The sequence below is a fragment of the Acanthisitta chloris genome, unplaced genomic scaffold (genome assembly GCF_000695815.1).
Source record: "Acanthisitta chloris isolate BGI_N310 unplaced genomic scaffold, ASM69581v1 scaffold1505, whole genome shotgun sequence".
Classification (NCBI taxonomy): domain Eukaryota; kingdom Metazoa; phylum Chordata; class Aves; order Passeriformes; family Acanthisittidae; genus Acanthisitta; species Acanthisitta chloris.
In genome coordinates this window covers 140051-157756 of record NW_008675307.1, presented here as the reverse complement: position 1 = coordinate 157756, position 17706 = coordinate 140051, and the positions used below count along the sequence as shown (strand labels likewise).

Below are 17706 nucleotides of genomic sequence, written 5' to 3'. Positions count from 1 at the left end.
CTGATTCATGGAGAGGACAACCTGCTACCACTGCCAGTTACTTCATTAAAACAAGAGGTGTATGTGGCAAATCTAACAGTTCCAAGCAGTTGTGCTGAGGAAGCATGTGGGTGTCCATATGTTGTAGCAGAATATACTTTTTTTGCTCTAAATCTAGGAAACAGTGTGTTCCTAAAACTATGAAAGTCACGGTGTCAGGGATTAAAGTTGTCCATGCAATAAATTCAGTTAATTTTGCATAATGGTATCAGTGTAGTTTGTCAGTTATTAACTTTCTCATGTGCAACACTCTTAACATTCTTTTAAGATAGTTTTATGTGTGCAATCAGCATACAACTGAAGCAGGAGGGAAACCTTTATTCCCTGGCCTCAGTTAGATTTTCATGAAAATTAGCCTACCTGGTACTGGGTTTAATAACTTTCTAATTGCAATTGCAGCACTTAGCTAAATCAATGCCCACCCTTCCTGGGAAAATTGATTTTAAATAGCCATTGTTAAGAGGCACCAGATGAAAACTTAGTGAGGTGAAAACCCAGATAAGATCACAGAATCACAGAATATTCTGGGTTGGAAGGGACCCACAAGGATCATCGAGTCCAATTCCTGACACTGCACAGGACATTCCCAAGAATCACACCATGTGCCTGAGAGTGTTGCCAAAAAAAAAAAAGATGAATAGGAACCCTTTTTTTCTAGACAACTCACATTCATAAAGCTTGTTTTCTAGTTTTCTTTTAGCATATTTTTTCATTTTAAAAAACCTCCACATTTTATATCTTTATAGAAGCAAAGCACTCCAAGTGAGCCAACTCACCTTCTGAGTTTCCTCTTTGAGATGTTGCAGGACCAGGATAGGAAGGAGAAAAGGGAGGACAGTCCCTTCTGGAGGAGGAGGAATGCTCTATGAGACAAAAGTGATTTGTTACTGGTTTGAGGACTTGAAAGCAGCTTGGAAAAGCTACTGGAAAGCACCAGTGCCATACTGGTGAGCCAGTGTGGTGCTTCTTAGCCACCACTTTCACTGGCAGCTGGGAACTGCACTGCACTTGGAGCTCTACAACCTTTCCCTGTGTCCTCAGTGTACTGTGTGGGTTTGTTAAGTGCACCATCTGTCAGGATAATGAGACCATTTTCACTTCCCTGCTCCATAACCTCCTGATACAGATAAAGAACCTGGAATATGGACCTGCCTTCTTTCACTGGGACTTTATTGGAAAAACATGCTTGCTTTTACCAACATTAAAAAAAAAAAAAAATGTGATATGTAGGTGTGATTAATCAATACACAGGCTATAAAAAGGTGGATACTCCTTCTCCTTGCTACACACCTGAGAATAAGCCCACTGCAATCCAGCCTTAATGAGCTACACTTTAGTCAGATGCTTGTCAGATGCTTGTCAGAACATGTAACTGCACTCTTAGGGGAGAACAGCCCCTCCACCTCTCTCTGAAATAGCATCAGGTTCAAAAGAGGATGTTGCTGAGTCAGTGCCTCGGCCCTAGAAGGTTTGGAATTTTATTTTTTTATGAGAAAGGAAAAAAATATGCAGAAGAAGGATTTGAAGTATTGTCTATTGCCTTTGGTGCCTGACCTTGCTCATTAATCTCTGCTACTTTGAAAAGGCTTGGAAAATTACATTAGCCTATAGCATCAGTCCTCACTCAATAAATACAGACACTAAAGTCAGGGACAAGAAATCCCATAGAGCCTTGGTATTGACTTGTTAGAATTCCAGGCTTTAGCTTCTCAATACAATAACTGCCTATAAGTAATGAACAAGCTGCTTCATAAATAATGAAGGGCACCTTGCCCTTCTGGATTCATTCCCCCCTCCTTCATAGAATCTATTCATTTTCCATTTTTTACTCCCTTATGCTAAACAGTAAATTGTCCTATGTGCCAATAAGGTCTTTTCTATTAGTCTGTGAGAGGAAATTAGTGGAAGAGCAGAGCTGTGCTCCTGTTCTGTCTCAGAGCCAACAGTCATGTTAATCTCAGCATCAGTTTCTACAGTAGGAGAAGGGAGAGAAAAAAGATTACGAGGATGTATTTTTTCCATTAAGGAATGATGAAGCAGCAACTTGTGCACTTTGACATTTAATGAACATGTGAGTATGCTTGTCCTGTAAAATCAGAGCTCTGTAGTGAGTGCACATCAGCGAAGACTTCAGTGCAGAAAGCTGTGTCTCCTCCTTACCCACAGGTGCTGCACAGGACCCAGGAAGGGTCGTGTTGGGGAACTGTACTAGGAGGTGGTCACTGGTTTTCTGTGCACTGCATGGAGACTATAGTCTCATGTCAGTGGGAGCTTTCCTTGGTTTGGATCAGTATGGCTATCAGTACCTTTTAAAGGGTTCTTGTCTTCTGGACATGTACATCCAGCACATCTGACCAATTGAATCTTGAACTGCATCAAAAAGAGTGTGGCTAGCTGGTCAAAAGAGGTGATTCTTCCCCTCTGCTCTGCTCTTGTGAGATTCATCTGGAATACTGCACACAGTTCTGGTATCCTCAACAGAAGAAGGACATGGAACTGTCCTTCTAGCCACAAAGTTGCTAAGAGCACTGGAGCATCTCCCCTATGAGGACAGGCTGAGGGAGCTGGGGCTGTTCAACCTGGAGAAGAGAAGGTTGTGTGGAGACCTCAGAGCAACGTTTCACTATCTGAAGGGTCTACAAGGAGCTGGAGAGGGACTCTGTGTCAGGAACTGCAGTGACAGGACAAGGGGTAATGGGTTCAAACTGAAGGAGGAGAAGTTCAGGTTAGATATTAAAAAAGTTTTTTCCTGTAAGGGTGGTGAGACACTGGCACAGGTTGCCCAGGGAGGCTGTGGCTGCCCCAACCCTGGTGGTGTTCCAGGCCAGGCTGGATGAGCCTTGAGCAACCTGATCTAGTGAGGAGGTGTCCCTGCCCAGGGCAGGGCGTTGGGACCAGATGATCTGTAAGGTCCATTCCAGCCCTTAAATTCTATGATTCTCTGACTCAGCCAGTCCATCTCTTCTTTATGCACTCTCAGTCCTGCAGTCCTGGCTTGGCTGCCTTTGACACATACTGGGTGCAACAGGTTCCTCTGAGCACCTCCACTCTTCAGAATGGCAGCAGCCATCACCTGGCTCATGATTAGCTAAATAGCAGAGCAGAGGTTGGGTGTTTGCAGTAGCTTATGAATTCAATTACAGTTCTCACACAAGCTGTCATTTGGCTGCTTGTTCATATGAAGCATTTGATACTTCTTGTCGTGGTGTTAACTGTAATCCCTTATTAGAGAAATAGAAGGAGGCTTATTGATGTACACCTAGTGGCATTCAGGCACACAGACAGTGCACAAACTTTCACTCTCTGAAAGGAGAGCAAGAGGTGCTGATAGGAGTTTTTTGTCTCTTCAACTATATATCTATAAAAAGTGAAATGTATGCAGACTGTTCAGTCAGCTCCTGAGGGAACACAAAAAGATCCAGATCAGCTGCACAACTGGGAGCTTCCCTGGCCATCTCAGCACAGGGAACAAATGTTCATTTTGACCCTCTGTCAAGGTGAGCCTTTCTCTCCTCCTCCATCCCATGGGCTGGGAACACACTGATGGAGCAGTGTGAGGAGGGATGACTGCCTTTATTTTATTTTCTTCCTTCCTGCAGCAAATCAGATTTCTTAGCTGCCACAGTTTCAGAGTAATACCTTTTATAAGGCCTAAATAATTTATGTGATGAGAAAGAATTTCACATGAAATTGCAGATATTGTGTGCTCACCCAAAATTCTACAATGTGTTCAGGCACCACTCAGGCTCAGGGATTGTTATTCATTTATTAAGGATCACAATCTACATCTGAACTAGTCACACTGAGAACTAGCCAATATAGGAAGGGAATTCAAGGGTGAGGTTCATGCTCTCCTAAAACATCTGCCTAAAATAGGTCAGATGAATTGCACCCTTTGAGCACCTACTTTTCTCCACTGGTTTCTTTCTCGAGCGAGCTCTGATGTAAATAGCTGCAATTTGAGTTATTTTTGACAGTTGAACCTGATGATCTTAAAAATCTTTTCTGGCCTAAATGACTCTGTGATTCTAAGTTAGATTAAGTGATTTTTTTTTCTTATAAATTGGCCAGAGCTTTTTATCTGGAATCTGATTTTGAAATGTTCAGCCTAATGAGCTTCTGCACAACATATAATGTGGCTTTCCAAGTGGCTCTTGGGCAAGAGAGCCTGAAATACACTGAACACACCCTCTGGCATATAATTCCTTCTCATCCTCTTTCAGATCCATATTGCCACAGGATCTTAGTTTGTCTCCCCCGTGCTGCTATTTCAGTGCTCTCCTGCATTCTCCTGAGCCCCTCCTCTCTTCCTAAGAAAGTTAAGCAAACCAGCCTGCAGGGGAAATAAACATATATTGTGCCTTTTTGTGTTCAGTGGAGACATGGTAAACTCAAATTAATGATTCTGTTCAGGGTAACAGCCCAAGCAAAAGAAAACAGTGGAAATTTCCTAGAACCCTCCTGCAACAGGATTTCTTTGCTTTATGGTGGAAATCTAAGGCTGAGTAACTGCTTTGGGGAGTCAGAGATGTTAAAATTCTGCACCTTTCCTGAGAAAATTTCACCATACAGAACATTCAGTAAGACTTGTGGTCAGACCACATCAATCCAGCACTTCTTCTGGTTGAACTTGTGGATGCTGGAGCAGAAGTTACAAAGCAAATTGATGCAGGAGCATGTGAGATCCACTGGCAGGCCAAGTCTCATGGGAGATTGATGTCTATCAGAGCGTCCTGGTGTTCGCTCAGACTGTGACTGAACTACCTCGGAGCAGCTCCAGAAGCCTAGGCTTGATATCCATCACATCTCTGGGGTCTGTGATGGAATGTGTTTGGTTTTACAGATGGCTGACAAACTTTATTTTGCCAAATGCTCTCCCAGAAGAACCTCTTAGAGCATGTCTGTTCAGCTCAGCCTGTGGTCTGGATCTGGTACCCCGTGACAATTCTATCTCTAAAGGACTCTGGGTGTTTCCTTGGGCACTTTAAACCTTACAATCTCTACTTCTATCTTTGATAATTGCCCAGCTGCCTCCTCAAGCATCCCCAAGCTGGCAGGTAGTGCAAGATGTTAAAAAATATGGCACATGTATTAAAGCAGTGGCTTTTTCAAGGTGGGATTGTGCCAAAGTAATTATCATATCACCAACATGGAGCAATGCCCATGTTCATGCAAATAAAACTTGCTCTGTTTGGACATTGTTTAAGATGTTTGTTTCTTGCATTTAATCCATGCAGTAAAGTGAATGTTTCTTACTGAAAATATTATTTACAAAGTGGTTTTTGATACCATGTGATAAGGCATAAAAATACTGAAACAGAATAATGGAATGGCTTGGGCTGGAAGGGACACGAAAGACCATTTAGTTCCAATCTTCCTGCCATGGGCAGGGACACCTTCCACTAGCCCAAGTTACTTCAAGCTCCATCCAACCTGGCCTGGAACACTTGCATGGATGGAGCAGCCACAGCTTCTCTGGACAACCAGTACCAGTGCCTCAGCACCTCACAGGGAAGAATTTATTTCATAATAACTCCTTTGCTTGAGAGTGTGATGTGGAACAGCAAATCTCAGTTCCTATACCTTGTGCTGTCCACCTCCGAGTCTCTGATTAAATGCTTTGTAATTAAAACCAGGTGATGGATTTTACAATAAGGAAACATCTCACTGCGACTTTCCAAGTGCTCATATAACAGTTTTTATTGAAGTCACTGTGTAAACTTAAAATAGCCTCTCATTAGTTGCTAACAGAGATCTGCTGGTATACAGTGATTCCTAGGAACTGCCCTTATTTTCCACTTTGCAGATGAGCAGAAGGAGATCTTGCTCTTCATTGTCTTCATTTTGTGTGTGGAAAGAAACGTCTTCTGACTCCTTACCACGGTGCTTTTGACTGACTCCTCTCCTTTTCCTGACTGACAGGTTTTCCTCTGTAACCTGTGTCACCTTCCCCAGCTCATGTCACTTTGGCATGCGTGGATTCGAGCCCCCTTTTCTGCCACTTCTGTGTGGCATGTTGTGATCACTGCCACTTCTCTGAGCTGATTCCCCAGGTGCTCCTACAAACTGCAGGGGGGTGGTGGGGAAGCATTCCTGGAAAGCAAGGCTGTTACACAAGACAAGATGCTGGAAGATGAACACCTCTGTTTTGCATTTCCCTTGCAAGGGCTCTCAGACACAGTCGGTCATCCCACAATTAATAGCGAGTGCCAACTCGTTTTGAGCCAGTTCCCTGGCAGTCTAGAGCTGCAAAGTGTTTTGAAGTGCTGAAGGCAACATCCCTCTTAGGAAATAAAATAGGCTAGAGCCTATTCTCTGATGCAAAGTGGTGCAGCATGGCTTTAATCAATAGGGCTAAACTCTTTTTCTCTCAAAACCCAGAGTGCTCTCTTCAACCCTACTTTCCAGGTGGGATCCCAGCCACACTGTGCTCCCACAGCAGCCTGTGAGAGGACTAGCTGGAACAGTCCCAGCCATGCCAGTGGCTGCACTGCCCATCACATGTTTAGAGAAGCTGTGGATGGTGCCTGAGTCACGCAGTGGCCTTGGATAATGTGCTGGTGTAGAGGTAGCCTTGAGGAAGTTCTCCTGTTGTTATTTTAAACCTTATTGCTGAAGACACTTTTGCAAAGGTCATAGCACTGAGGGGTGGCAGAGGGGAAAGAATTTATTGTTCTGCATTTGTAACCACATTAGGGCTCCCAGCTAGGGCTCAGAGTGCCTCCATGCTACCATAATAGGAAAATAAGCGATCATATATTAATCAAGCAGTTGACTAGTGAGGCAAGAGGGTGGTTTGCTTCACGCACTGCTGAAATGCAGCTCTCTCCACAGCAAAGATCTTTAAAGGCACAGTGTTTACTGGGGAAGTGAGAACTGGAAATTGCAGAGGAAATTCAAGCCACATCATAACAATTCCCATTCAAAACCTGGCTGGGATGTTGGGAATCACATGCATGGAGCTGCAGAACGAGACTCCCATGGCTTTGAACTCAGTTTGTGAGGAGGATCTGAAGTTGTTTAGCCTGGAGAAAAGGAGGCTCAGGGGAGAGCTTATCTCCCTCTACAACTTCTACAACTCCCTGAAAGGAGGTTGGAGTCAGGTGGGGGTTGGTCTCTTCTCCCAGGCAACCAGCAGCAGGACAAGAGGGCACAGACTCAAGCTCTGCCAGGCGAGGTTTAGGTTGGATATTAGGAAGAGATTTTTTAGGGAGAGAGTGCTCAGGCATTGGAATGTGCTGCCCAGGGAGGTGGTGGATTCCCCATCCCTGGAGGTTTTCAAGCTGAGACTGGATGTGGCACTTAGTGCCATGGTCTAGTGACCACGGTAGGGTTGGACTTGTTGATCTTGGAGGTCTTTTCCAACCCAGTTGATTCTATGATTTCCTCCTGGAGGAGAGGAGTTAGGGCTAAGTGTATTATCCCTGCTCATGGGGCATCGTTCTGAAGCTGCAGAGTGACCTGACCGTGCCAGCACTTCATCCCTAGCACCACTTCCTTTTAGCTCCTAGAGGCTTCCATTGAATTTTCCAATCAGACCACGACTCCTCAGATGCAGTTTTAGCTAGAAGCACAGAGTCACAGAATATTTGAAGTTGGAAGGGACCCACAGGAATCATCAAGTCCAACTCTTGTCCCCTCCTGGGACATCCCCAAGAATCACACCATGTGCCTGAGAGCATTGTCCAAGCACTTCTTGAACTCTATCAGGTAGTAAGAGATGATTTTATACAGCTGAGATGGCCATTTTAATTTGTTAGTTCCTAATTAAACTTCCACAAAGTTTGGTCTCCATGTGGGGATGTGAATTATGGCCTCTAGTTTCATGCCCAGAATACCTCATAGATCCCCATAAACATGTACCTACCTATCTATGCATCAGTTATACATTTGTAAACTGTTTGAAAAGGCTGTCAGGGATATATTAATTGTTTTGAAGATGAGGAATGATTGCTTAAATAATATTAGCATTTAAACAAAACCAATATTTGTCTCTGTATTAATTGTTGAGCAAAATCGATTCATCTGTAGTTGGCTATAAATTATCTGAAAATGCAATTTTTGTAAACTGGATTTTATTGCTGTTCCTTTCTGTTCCATTATGTTACCCCAATGTACATAATTTTGTGCTACTTCGTTTATCTTATGTCAGAAATAGTATTGCTGCTCTCGAACATTATTGCAACTAGGAAAAAAAAGATTAATCAGACACTTCAAAAGCCTCATGCTGAAATAACATTTTTAAAATCATAAAAGAACAACCAGTACATGCTACAGCAAAACTCATTTTTCAAGTTTGAGATAACAACACTATATTCCAAAATTAAAGGTCAATGTGAAAAATAAAGGATTCTGGTTGCCTAATGAAGTCGTCTTCTCTATACCAAGTTGTAATTTACAGTTGAATCAAAAGGCATTAATTATTTCTGGCTTGCTTTGAGTGATATTACGGGGCCAGTTGGTGTAGTTCAGATAAAAATAGCTGTTACATTTAATCTGATCATTAATGGTAACCTTTATTTCCCTTCACATGGAGCTTTTGAAGTCACAAGGGAATGCTGAGCTGCATGGGTGGCCCTTCACGTTCAGAGATGGTTTCTGTGTGGACGTTACACTTCCTCAGCACCTACCACCTTCAAATAACTGACCCTGGAAAATGAAAACCTTTCTATAAACCCATAACTCCCCCACCATCGAGTGCCTACCTATGGGCACTCAAACAGAAGAGGCAGTCCTTGACTTTGGAAGGTGGTCCTCGAGTGTCTCAGTTCATTATGGAGTGTAGAAACAAGAACAACTGGAGTGATGTAGTCCTTGTCATGAAGGCAGTGTCTCACCTTGCAGCACTTGTATTGAGCAGGAAGGAAAATTATTGTAATTCTCAAGCTTATTAGAGAAAAATTCTGTCCTTAATGATGAGTAGCAGCACACAGGTTGCCTTGGCTCCCCTAAAAGATAAGCCTCTGTGTTTTATTTCCTCACCCTCAGTTAAATACAGAGGGGGAAGAATGGCCACACCAACTCTTGGCATTCAAAACTGGTCCTTATAAGGAGTTAAGCGTGGCCTCCACACATCTAAGCACCCATATGTTTTCTCTAGCTGGCTGGTTGCTTTGTGGAGTCTGGTCAAATAGAATGACTCTTCCCATCACATAAAGATAAAGATAATGCTCCACATGAATGTCAGCATCTGTGAGATTCCTGTGCATTTTGGTCCTCTTTAATTAGGGACTGTTCTGCCTCATTGGGCCGACTGGTGTAATAGCTTGGGATCAGAGTAGCATAAAGATTGTCACAGCTTGAAAAATCTTTTCAGCAGTGGGAGGTAATGATCCTGCCTGAGGCAAAATACCACTTCTGGCATGTTATGGGGCACTGTGATTCTGTCCCACACTTCATTTAATCTTTTTCCAAATGCTGCAGTTTAGCCCCTGAAAAATGCAGTATTTTTATGAGTATATTCCATCTTTGGCACAGTCTCATAATTCCTGTTGGATGTGGGCCGGGTGAGCAGGGGCAGAGGATAGCAGTTAGGACATGAAATGCCCATGCTGTTTTTCATGTTGAATGATTTTTCCAGAACGTGATGAGCAATCTCTGTTTCACCTGGAGGGTGGGGAAACTCTGAGAATAAAGACTGAGTCCCCCTTTTTAACCAAGTCCACCCCAGCAGCTTTTGCCCTTCCATGAACACTTTGGAAAAAGACAAGGCTGTTTAGCCTGTATTCAGCAGTCACCAAAGTCTGCCCTAGACTTTTGGTCCACATGGAATAAGCAATATTTTCTTTTCGCAGTGTTGTCACAATTCATTTTACTTTACAGCTGCAAAGTAAATGAAAGAAATAGCTGAAGGCATATTTGTGAATAATTACACTTGCACCACATTTCTTCAGAGTTTGCTGGGTAGATGTGTGTGTAAGATTTGATTGTTTTCTTTGTTACAGGCAGCTTCATTATCCATCCAATGTTTGCAATGGATTATGAGGTGCTGTAGCAAATTATGGAGGCAGAATTCTAATGTTTCAGCTGGAAATGGAATACATAGATCTTGTTCTATTGCAACAATGTGAAATGAGCTTTTGGGGTGGAAGATTTGGAAAACAACTAATTAGATGCTGTTTCAGGCTTTCCTGCTGGGATGACTATTGCATGTCCTGAAGTAAGGTCAGCACCCTGCAAGTTGTCTCAGACTGGGGCATGGGGTGCTCCTTGTCATGTTGGGGCTCCTCAAGCTGTTGATGTTGTGTTCCAAGGAGTTTGTCCCACCAGTGATCAGATTTGTCTGAACTGACACATGGCCAGAGTCAATCCACATTAAACATGTGACATTGGAAAACTCATGGGATAATAGTCTTTTGTTATGGCCACCCCATGGCCGTTGGTGTGGGATTGTTCTGTTCACCTCCCCTGTTGGCAGTGATCAGAACCCAGCAGGGACATGGAGTGACTCCTCTGGTTTGCCATGGAGTGTTCAGAAGAGTGGGAGTCACTATGTCTGAGAGGGAATTTGGACTAAATATGAAGAAATCTTTCAGAGATAGCATTGAAACAGATTCATGTAGTGAGAAAGGTTGGGGGGGTTATCTTTTATGGTGCTGTTGAAACCAGATCCCCTCAGAATACCATCAAGTGCAGACCTTTGCTTTTTCTGAATCCTGCAAAAATCACAAGTAGCTTGTGACTTTAAGTCTCCTGACTACAGTCTTGTTCCTCCTGCTTTCCTCATGTGGGTCTATGGTAGTCCAGGGATCCTCAGATATCCACAGGAAAGGAATCTGCACATAGTCTAGAAGAGTAAATATCAACAAAAGTGTGTGTGTGTGTGACTGAGGATGGGGAGGGAATCCCAATTTACCTTTATTGCTACATAAAAGAAGCTTAGAAAAAGGTTGTATGTTATTAGACAGTGTTTGGTCACCACCAGGAGGAATGAGAAAAGCAAGTCCAGGGGTAAACCTGTGCCAGTGATGATCTGTGCTCTGGTGTGCTGGGAGTGAGAATTTTTGATCACTTCCAAGCTTGTGAAAGGAAATCTGGGAGTGGGAGATTGAATGAAAGAGGGACATTTTTATGGACTTGCTCTAAGTTCTCTGTATAAATGTAGTGATTTGAGGATTCAAACTCAACATCCTCCATGTTTGAGCTATTTGAACTATCAACAGGTAAAAGCTAGATGGGCATAGGTGCATATGGAGTAGTAAGGGTGCAAAAAGGCTTTTAGTCACTCATATTGGTGCAGTGAGGCCACCTCTAGCCTGTATAGGCCCTGAGCACAGGCTGGGCTTCCATTGTGATTAAATGGTTAATTCTTAATTTATAGAATTGGGTTGGAAGGGACCTCAAAGCCCCCCTGCCATGAGGGTTTGGAACTCATGCTCTTGGCCCTAATTAACCAGTAAAACCCAGTGTAGTTAGGAGGGGGTGGCAGATTTTAAATCACTAGGCTGCTTTTAGTAAGGCAGCTCAAGGTAAAAGCTAAAATCTTTTCCTTTAGACAAAGCCAAAGTCAGCACAACACTGAATTTTCTTTCCAGATTGAGAATGCATCTGTGAAAGTATCTGTGTTGTGACAGCCATCAATAGGGAATGTTTTGGGGAGAGCTCCAAGAAAATCTACTCCCAAAATTTAAGAAATACCCCATTCTGCTCTTTTCAGTTTAACAAAGGACTTCAAATTCTTTGAGCATATGTATTCATGTATTTATATATATCTGTATGTATGTATTAATGTATATTCTCTCTATATTCAAATGTGGATATACCATACATATACATATATAGACAGAAAGACTAGCATAGGGAGAAAGAAAATAATGCAGGTATATCATAATACATTATGTATAGAGGATAAAAATCATAGAATCATAGAATCATGGAATTTAAGGGTTGGATTGGACCTTACAGACCATCTAGTCCCAACCCCCTGCCCTGGGCAGGGACACCTCCTCACTAGATCAGGTTGCTCAAGGCTCATCCAGCCTGGCCTGGAACACCACCAGGGTTGGGGCAGCCACAGCCTCCCTGGGCAACCTGTGCCAGTGTCTCACCACCCTCACAGGAAAAACGTATTTTCTCACATCCAACCTAGACTTTCCCTCCTTCAGTTTGAACCCATTACCCCTTGTCCTGTCACTGCAGCTCCTAACACAGAGTCCCTCTCTGGCTCCTTGTAGCCCCTTCAGAAATTGAAAAGTTGCTCTGAGGTCTCCACACAACCTTCTCTTCTCCAGGCTGAACAGCCCCAACTCCCTCAGCCTGTCCTCATAGGGGAGATGCTCCAGTGCTCTTAGCAACTTTGTGGCCTCCTCTGGACTTGTTCCAACAGTTCCATGTCCTTGTTATGTTGAGGACACCAGAGCTGTGTGCAGTATTCCAGGTGGGTCTCACGAGAGCAGAGCAGAGGGGAAGAATCACCACGTTTGACCTGCTGCCCGATCTCCTTTGGGTGCAGGCCAGGATTTGATGTTGGTTCATAATGTACATTATGCACATATATTTAAATTTCTATACCATCTGCTAATGATGAATTTCTTCATTACATAAATGTCTTGGCCCTTTTGAACACTTCTGATTTCTTAATCACATGTCTAACTTGAGGCTGGAAACTTCTCATCCTACCCTTTCTCCTTGATGAAGAGAAGAGAAATAAAGAAACAGCTCATAAGGAATTTTGGGTTTGATTTCAACAAGAATGGGTTAAAAAAATAAAATTAAGTCTGATCTTGAGATATAGTAAATTATTATTATCTTCAGGTGTTGTAAATTATGGTATTGCAATTGATTTTAAGGCAATAATGATGGTTCACATCAAGCAAAGATTTAACTGGCCTGGAAATTCTAGGGAAAAGTTATACTAAATGCTGAGTTTTCTTTCATCTATGAAACTTTAGCACGAATTGCTGAGTCACTATTGCAAGTTACACAGTGCTCAGACTTGGCTGTAATAGGAAATGAGTTGTATGAGCCAGATTTCACCAAGAGGTACGAAACCAATTGTGTCTACTCATCCACCCATCTGGCTTTCCCTATTGACATTTCCAAAGGACAGGAATTTATATACTGAAAGGCTAAAATCGATGCATGAACGCCACTTTTGTTTTCCGCTGTTAAGTTGCCTTTAACTCAAAAATACCAAATCAAAATCAGTTCAGATTTCTCCTTGACTGTGTCACTTCTGACCTTCACTTCCCTCTCCCCATGAAAAAATAAACAATAATTGTATTTCTGTATTTAAGGTAGTTGTGTTGCTTGGGTAGTTATATTAACTTTGCAGATTCTTGGATTTAATGGCTGTGAAAATGTGATGCGATATTAATAAGATTGATTTTCTTCCATAAAAATCTTTGTTTTGATAACTTAGCCTTTCACTATACTGTACAGTCAAAGTTTTGGTGAGCTCTCAAGCTGTTCTTCCCATCCAGACTTTCTTCTTACATTTTCATCTTTCATCTTAAATGTTCTTCTAGGTAAAACAGTATTAAGTGAACATTTCTTTTATTGTTAACATAGCTGCATTTACTTGGTTATTGCAGTTAAAATCAGTATGGAATATTGAAAAAGCTTCCCCTCAAATATTTGCTCAGTTTTGAGTGGCCATAGAAAATGGACACAAAACCTGAGTTCTGAGCAAGAACAAGAAGTAAAGCCAAGAAATACTGCAAGATCTATGCTAAAATCATGAACTAGTACCCCTGTTTTCTAGTGTGAAGGAGAGAGACAGTGGGGAACAAGTTTAATTTCATTTTAATGACATATTGAAAGTGTTTCCCTTGATTTGCATTACCAGTACTTGGGGCTGAGCATCCTGGAGGTATTAATCTCGAGAATAAATAGCCAAGTGGTTCAAAAATGGGTGAATTCCTCCAGCTGCTTTAAGCAGAGCTGTCTGCAGACTCCTGGAATGACGTTCACTGCAGGACTGGGATACAACAGTTACATAAGTGAGTTTAACAAACAAGTTGATAGAGAAGAGAAAGTCAGTGGTATGACGAGGTTAGTGGAGCGGATGTGTGTCTGCACTTCCTTCGCCCAGGCAGTTTAGGGTTATCTTTGCAATGAGGGCAGGAATTTTCCCAGGGCTGCACTTTTAACATGTAGGTGGATGAAGCGAAATTTAGCAAAGTCAGCTGGTTTGGCCACGTGGAGGCCAAATGCAGCTGAACGAAAAGCTGAGGACTGGGAATAAAGGGAGGCAAAGAGCCAAGGATTGAGGATGAAAGGCAACAACAGAGCCTGGAGAGAAGTCAGGGAAGCAGCACAGTGGCAGAGAGATTGAACATAAATGATTCAAAGGGGAAGAGCAGTATGTGTTGAAAGGGATGAGGCAGGAAACAAGCAAAAAGGATGGAAATTAGCCTTAGGAATTATTATCTCTTCCTCTGATGTGGGAAGTGTGATAGGAACAGGGTCTTAATCCTTACTTTAAAATATTTTAAGATGCCTTTGTTTTAGAGTAAACACAGAATCATAGAATCATTTAGGTTGGAAAAGACCTCTAAGTTCTACCTGCAGGGTAGCGCAGAAGAGTCTCTCTGCCTGTCACTGTTAGCTCCCTGGGCTGACTTGGTCAGACATCAGGATGATGTTGGGTGAGTGCTGAGCACCATCTGGATGTCAATCCCTAGTGGGGCTGTCACAGACTCTGCCATTGGGAGGGGTGGGGGATTATTTTAGTGTAGGGCTCGACGATCTTTGAAGTCTTTTCCAACCAGGTTGATTCTATGATTCCATGATTGATCAGCAGTGTCTGACAAAAATTGGTCCATGTTTTTCTTCCCTTAACATGCCATCAAGGCTGTGTCTACGAAGGAGAGAGGGGCAGGTTTTTTTCACCTCTGCTGTCCACTGTTTGAAAAACCTGTTTTCTTCTGTTTTCTTTGAGCAGATGGGCAAAAGAAGGTTCAAGAGGAATTTGACATAGACATGGACGCGCCAGAGACAGAGCGGGCGGCCGTGGCGATACAGTCCCAGTTCAGAAAATTCCAGAAGAAAAAAGCGGGGTCCCAGTCCTAGTAGCTACCTCACAGCATAAAACAAAGTAACCCTGAAATGATTTATCGAGAAAACCCGAAATAACACAGAGATGCATGTACAGAAACGATCAGTATTTAAAACCCCATTGGCAGATACCAAACCATGAGCTTGTGTGTGACTTCATCCCAGATGTTTCACGCCCATTATCCTCTGTAACTCACCATTTTACTTGATGTTGTAATAAAAAGTTAGGGTGAAGTAATTAAAGTGTCTGCCTTCATCTGTCTTTTCATATTAATCCAGCAACTGCAGCGTTACAAATGATCCCAGCCCAGATGCCTCCTTCCCTCTTCACGTAAAGCTCGGAGACAGAACAGCACCGTATGTTGCAGGGTTTTTGCTGAGGGCTGAGATAATGTGTCTCAGCCCTGCTCACCTCGTTTGGAGGATTCCAGCTGCCAGCCCAATGTGACAATAAAATTGCTTTCTTGTAATGAGCTGAAAGTAAAAAAAAGTTGCAGTCAGAGCTGGCATGAGGAGAAGAGGTGTAGGAAGCAGTGAGCGGTTTGGTTCTGTCTTGCAATTGTGTCAGTAAAGTGGTTTAAGTGGGGAAATTGTCCCTGTCCTTCCTCTTTGCATGATAATGTACAGAATTACCCAGCTTGGACCACATTGACTGTTATGCAAAGAAAATAATAAATCAGACAAAAAATGCAGAAACCTTTGGAAGTTTGGGGCTGATTTTTATTTCCAGAAGTAAAACCTGACCCTCTATACTCTATTTTTGTTGCAGATTTTCTCTCACTACATAATCAGTAACCATTTCTATGCCACCTCTCTCATACTATTTTCAATATTTGAGGAGTAAATCACAACAGACTCCCTGTCTCCATTTGCACTGTTCTGTATCCAACTGTGAACCCCTTAATCACTGAGTTAGCCCAGCTTTGGATTAACAGAAGGCAGCCACAACGATATGTCTCAAATTGGGAAGTATTTCTTTTTTCTCCATGTTGTAGAACAGTACCAGACCAATTTCAGATCAAGGAAAGATCTTGTTTGGCTTCAGACCTGAACAGGAATTGGCTGCTCACAGAGTGCATGAGGAAGGTTCAGAAAAGATTTAATCAAGTACCTTGTACTCAGAAGAAGGAGCTATTTGGATTGAGTAAGTGGGACATGCACTACAAAAATCTCATCCTCTTCTTGGCTTCAGCAGCAGACTTTGGGGTTCCAGTAGGCATCTTTGTCCTTAGGGAAATCAAAGACAGAAACACTTTCTGAGGGAGTGGTGTTTGCAGTGGATCTTCAAGAAGGCAGGATGAGTCTCACCTCCAGGCTGGCAGGGGCAGGTGTGGTGACAGCCTGTCTGCCTCTCCCTGAACAGCCTGGAGCTGGGACTCTCTAAGGTGTGAGACATTCAGGTGTCATTCCCAGCTCCACCCAGAGGGATTCTTTTCTTCTTCTCTCACCTTCCACAGGAGTATTCTGATCACCAGGGCAAGGGGCACATATGTCATCAGCCTCCTTATGTCAACAGAAAGCTATGACCAAGGGGTAGGAATAGAGGGAAAGGAAGGATCTCATGCTGGTGGCATTCCCATCCCATGGGAGCCAACCACAGCTGTGATGCTGGAGGGGTGTAGAGCTGTGGGACTGCAAAGGGAATGCCCTTGACCTTGTGAAAGTTAAGGCACTTATGGTGCTGGGCAACAATTTAGTGAGGAGCTCAGATCTTGTGGTGGGTACCAAGAGCTCTGTCACTATGCTGGTTAGGAGGAGTCCTCAGGGATGCTGAGCAGAGGAAGCCTTATGGATCCTGTGGATTATGTAGAAGGCATATGCAGAGATGACTTGTGAGGTGCTTAGTAAGCACATTTTAAGATTAGGTGGGAGTGGACAGGGCTTTTAAGAACTTAGTTTGGGGGCAAACATCTAGACACTGCTCAGCCCCTACCTGTGGCACCTCTTTCTGTGTCAGGTCTTGGCCCTACATGTGACTTACCCACACATCACCTGCAAAGTCAGCGTTCTCCAAGCTGCAGCTCAGTGCTGTCATTCTAGGAATGATTTTTTTTTATTTTTTTTTTATTTTTTGCAGCACCGTTTCTCTGCACTTAGGAATTTCCCCAATAAACCTCAAGTAACATGCTGCTGTGCTCCAAGTGTGGTTTGTGGAAGTCCCAGTTTCCCCACTTGCCTTTCACAGTGACTGCTCACCGTATAGTAATCCCCTTAGCATAATAATTTGAAAATTGTAATGGGTTTGGATTGTGTTGGTGCCATTTTGTTTAGATGAACATATATTTGTAATAAAAGACTGCATTTGTGTTCTGCATTATGTCATTTAAAACAGCATGAGCTCTGTAATGGCTACTTAATTGAATAAAAACTATGGGTAAGCACTGGGCTTTTATATTTGATCTGACATTCCTTGGACTTAAATTTCCTACACAACAGGAATAATCATATGGTTGGGACACTGAGAAAATGATTGCATTATTGAAACACAGCAACAGGGGCTGTTAGTCAATGAATGATGGCTCTTCCAGCAGCAGGGCTGTTCTTTAATGTGAAGTTCAGAGTGCACCTGACTGATACAGTCTTAATATAGAGTGAAACAGAATGGGGAAATAGTGAACTGGCATGAAATTTGGATTAATTGCGGCTGCCCCTGTCAGACAATTTCCTTTT

At 42.8% G+C, this 17706-nt stretch overlaps 1 protein-coding gene across 1 annotated transcript in view; it reads left to right on the top strand.

Moving 5' to 3' along the window:
- Positions 1 to 15732, top strand: part of PCP4 (Purkinje cell protein 4) — a gene marked incomplete at its 5' end in the record, with an annotated part of 33026 nt that extends 17294 nt beyond the window's left edge. Inside the window, one exon of the mRNA XM_009075696.1 lies at positions 14924 to 15732. Within this exon, the coding sequence (XP_009073944.1) occupies positions 14924 to 15051 (128 nt within the window). The remainder of the gene's footprint in view (positions 1 to 14923) is intronic.
- Between the last annotated feature and the right edge of the window lie 1974 nt (positions 15733 to 17706).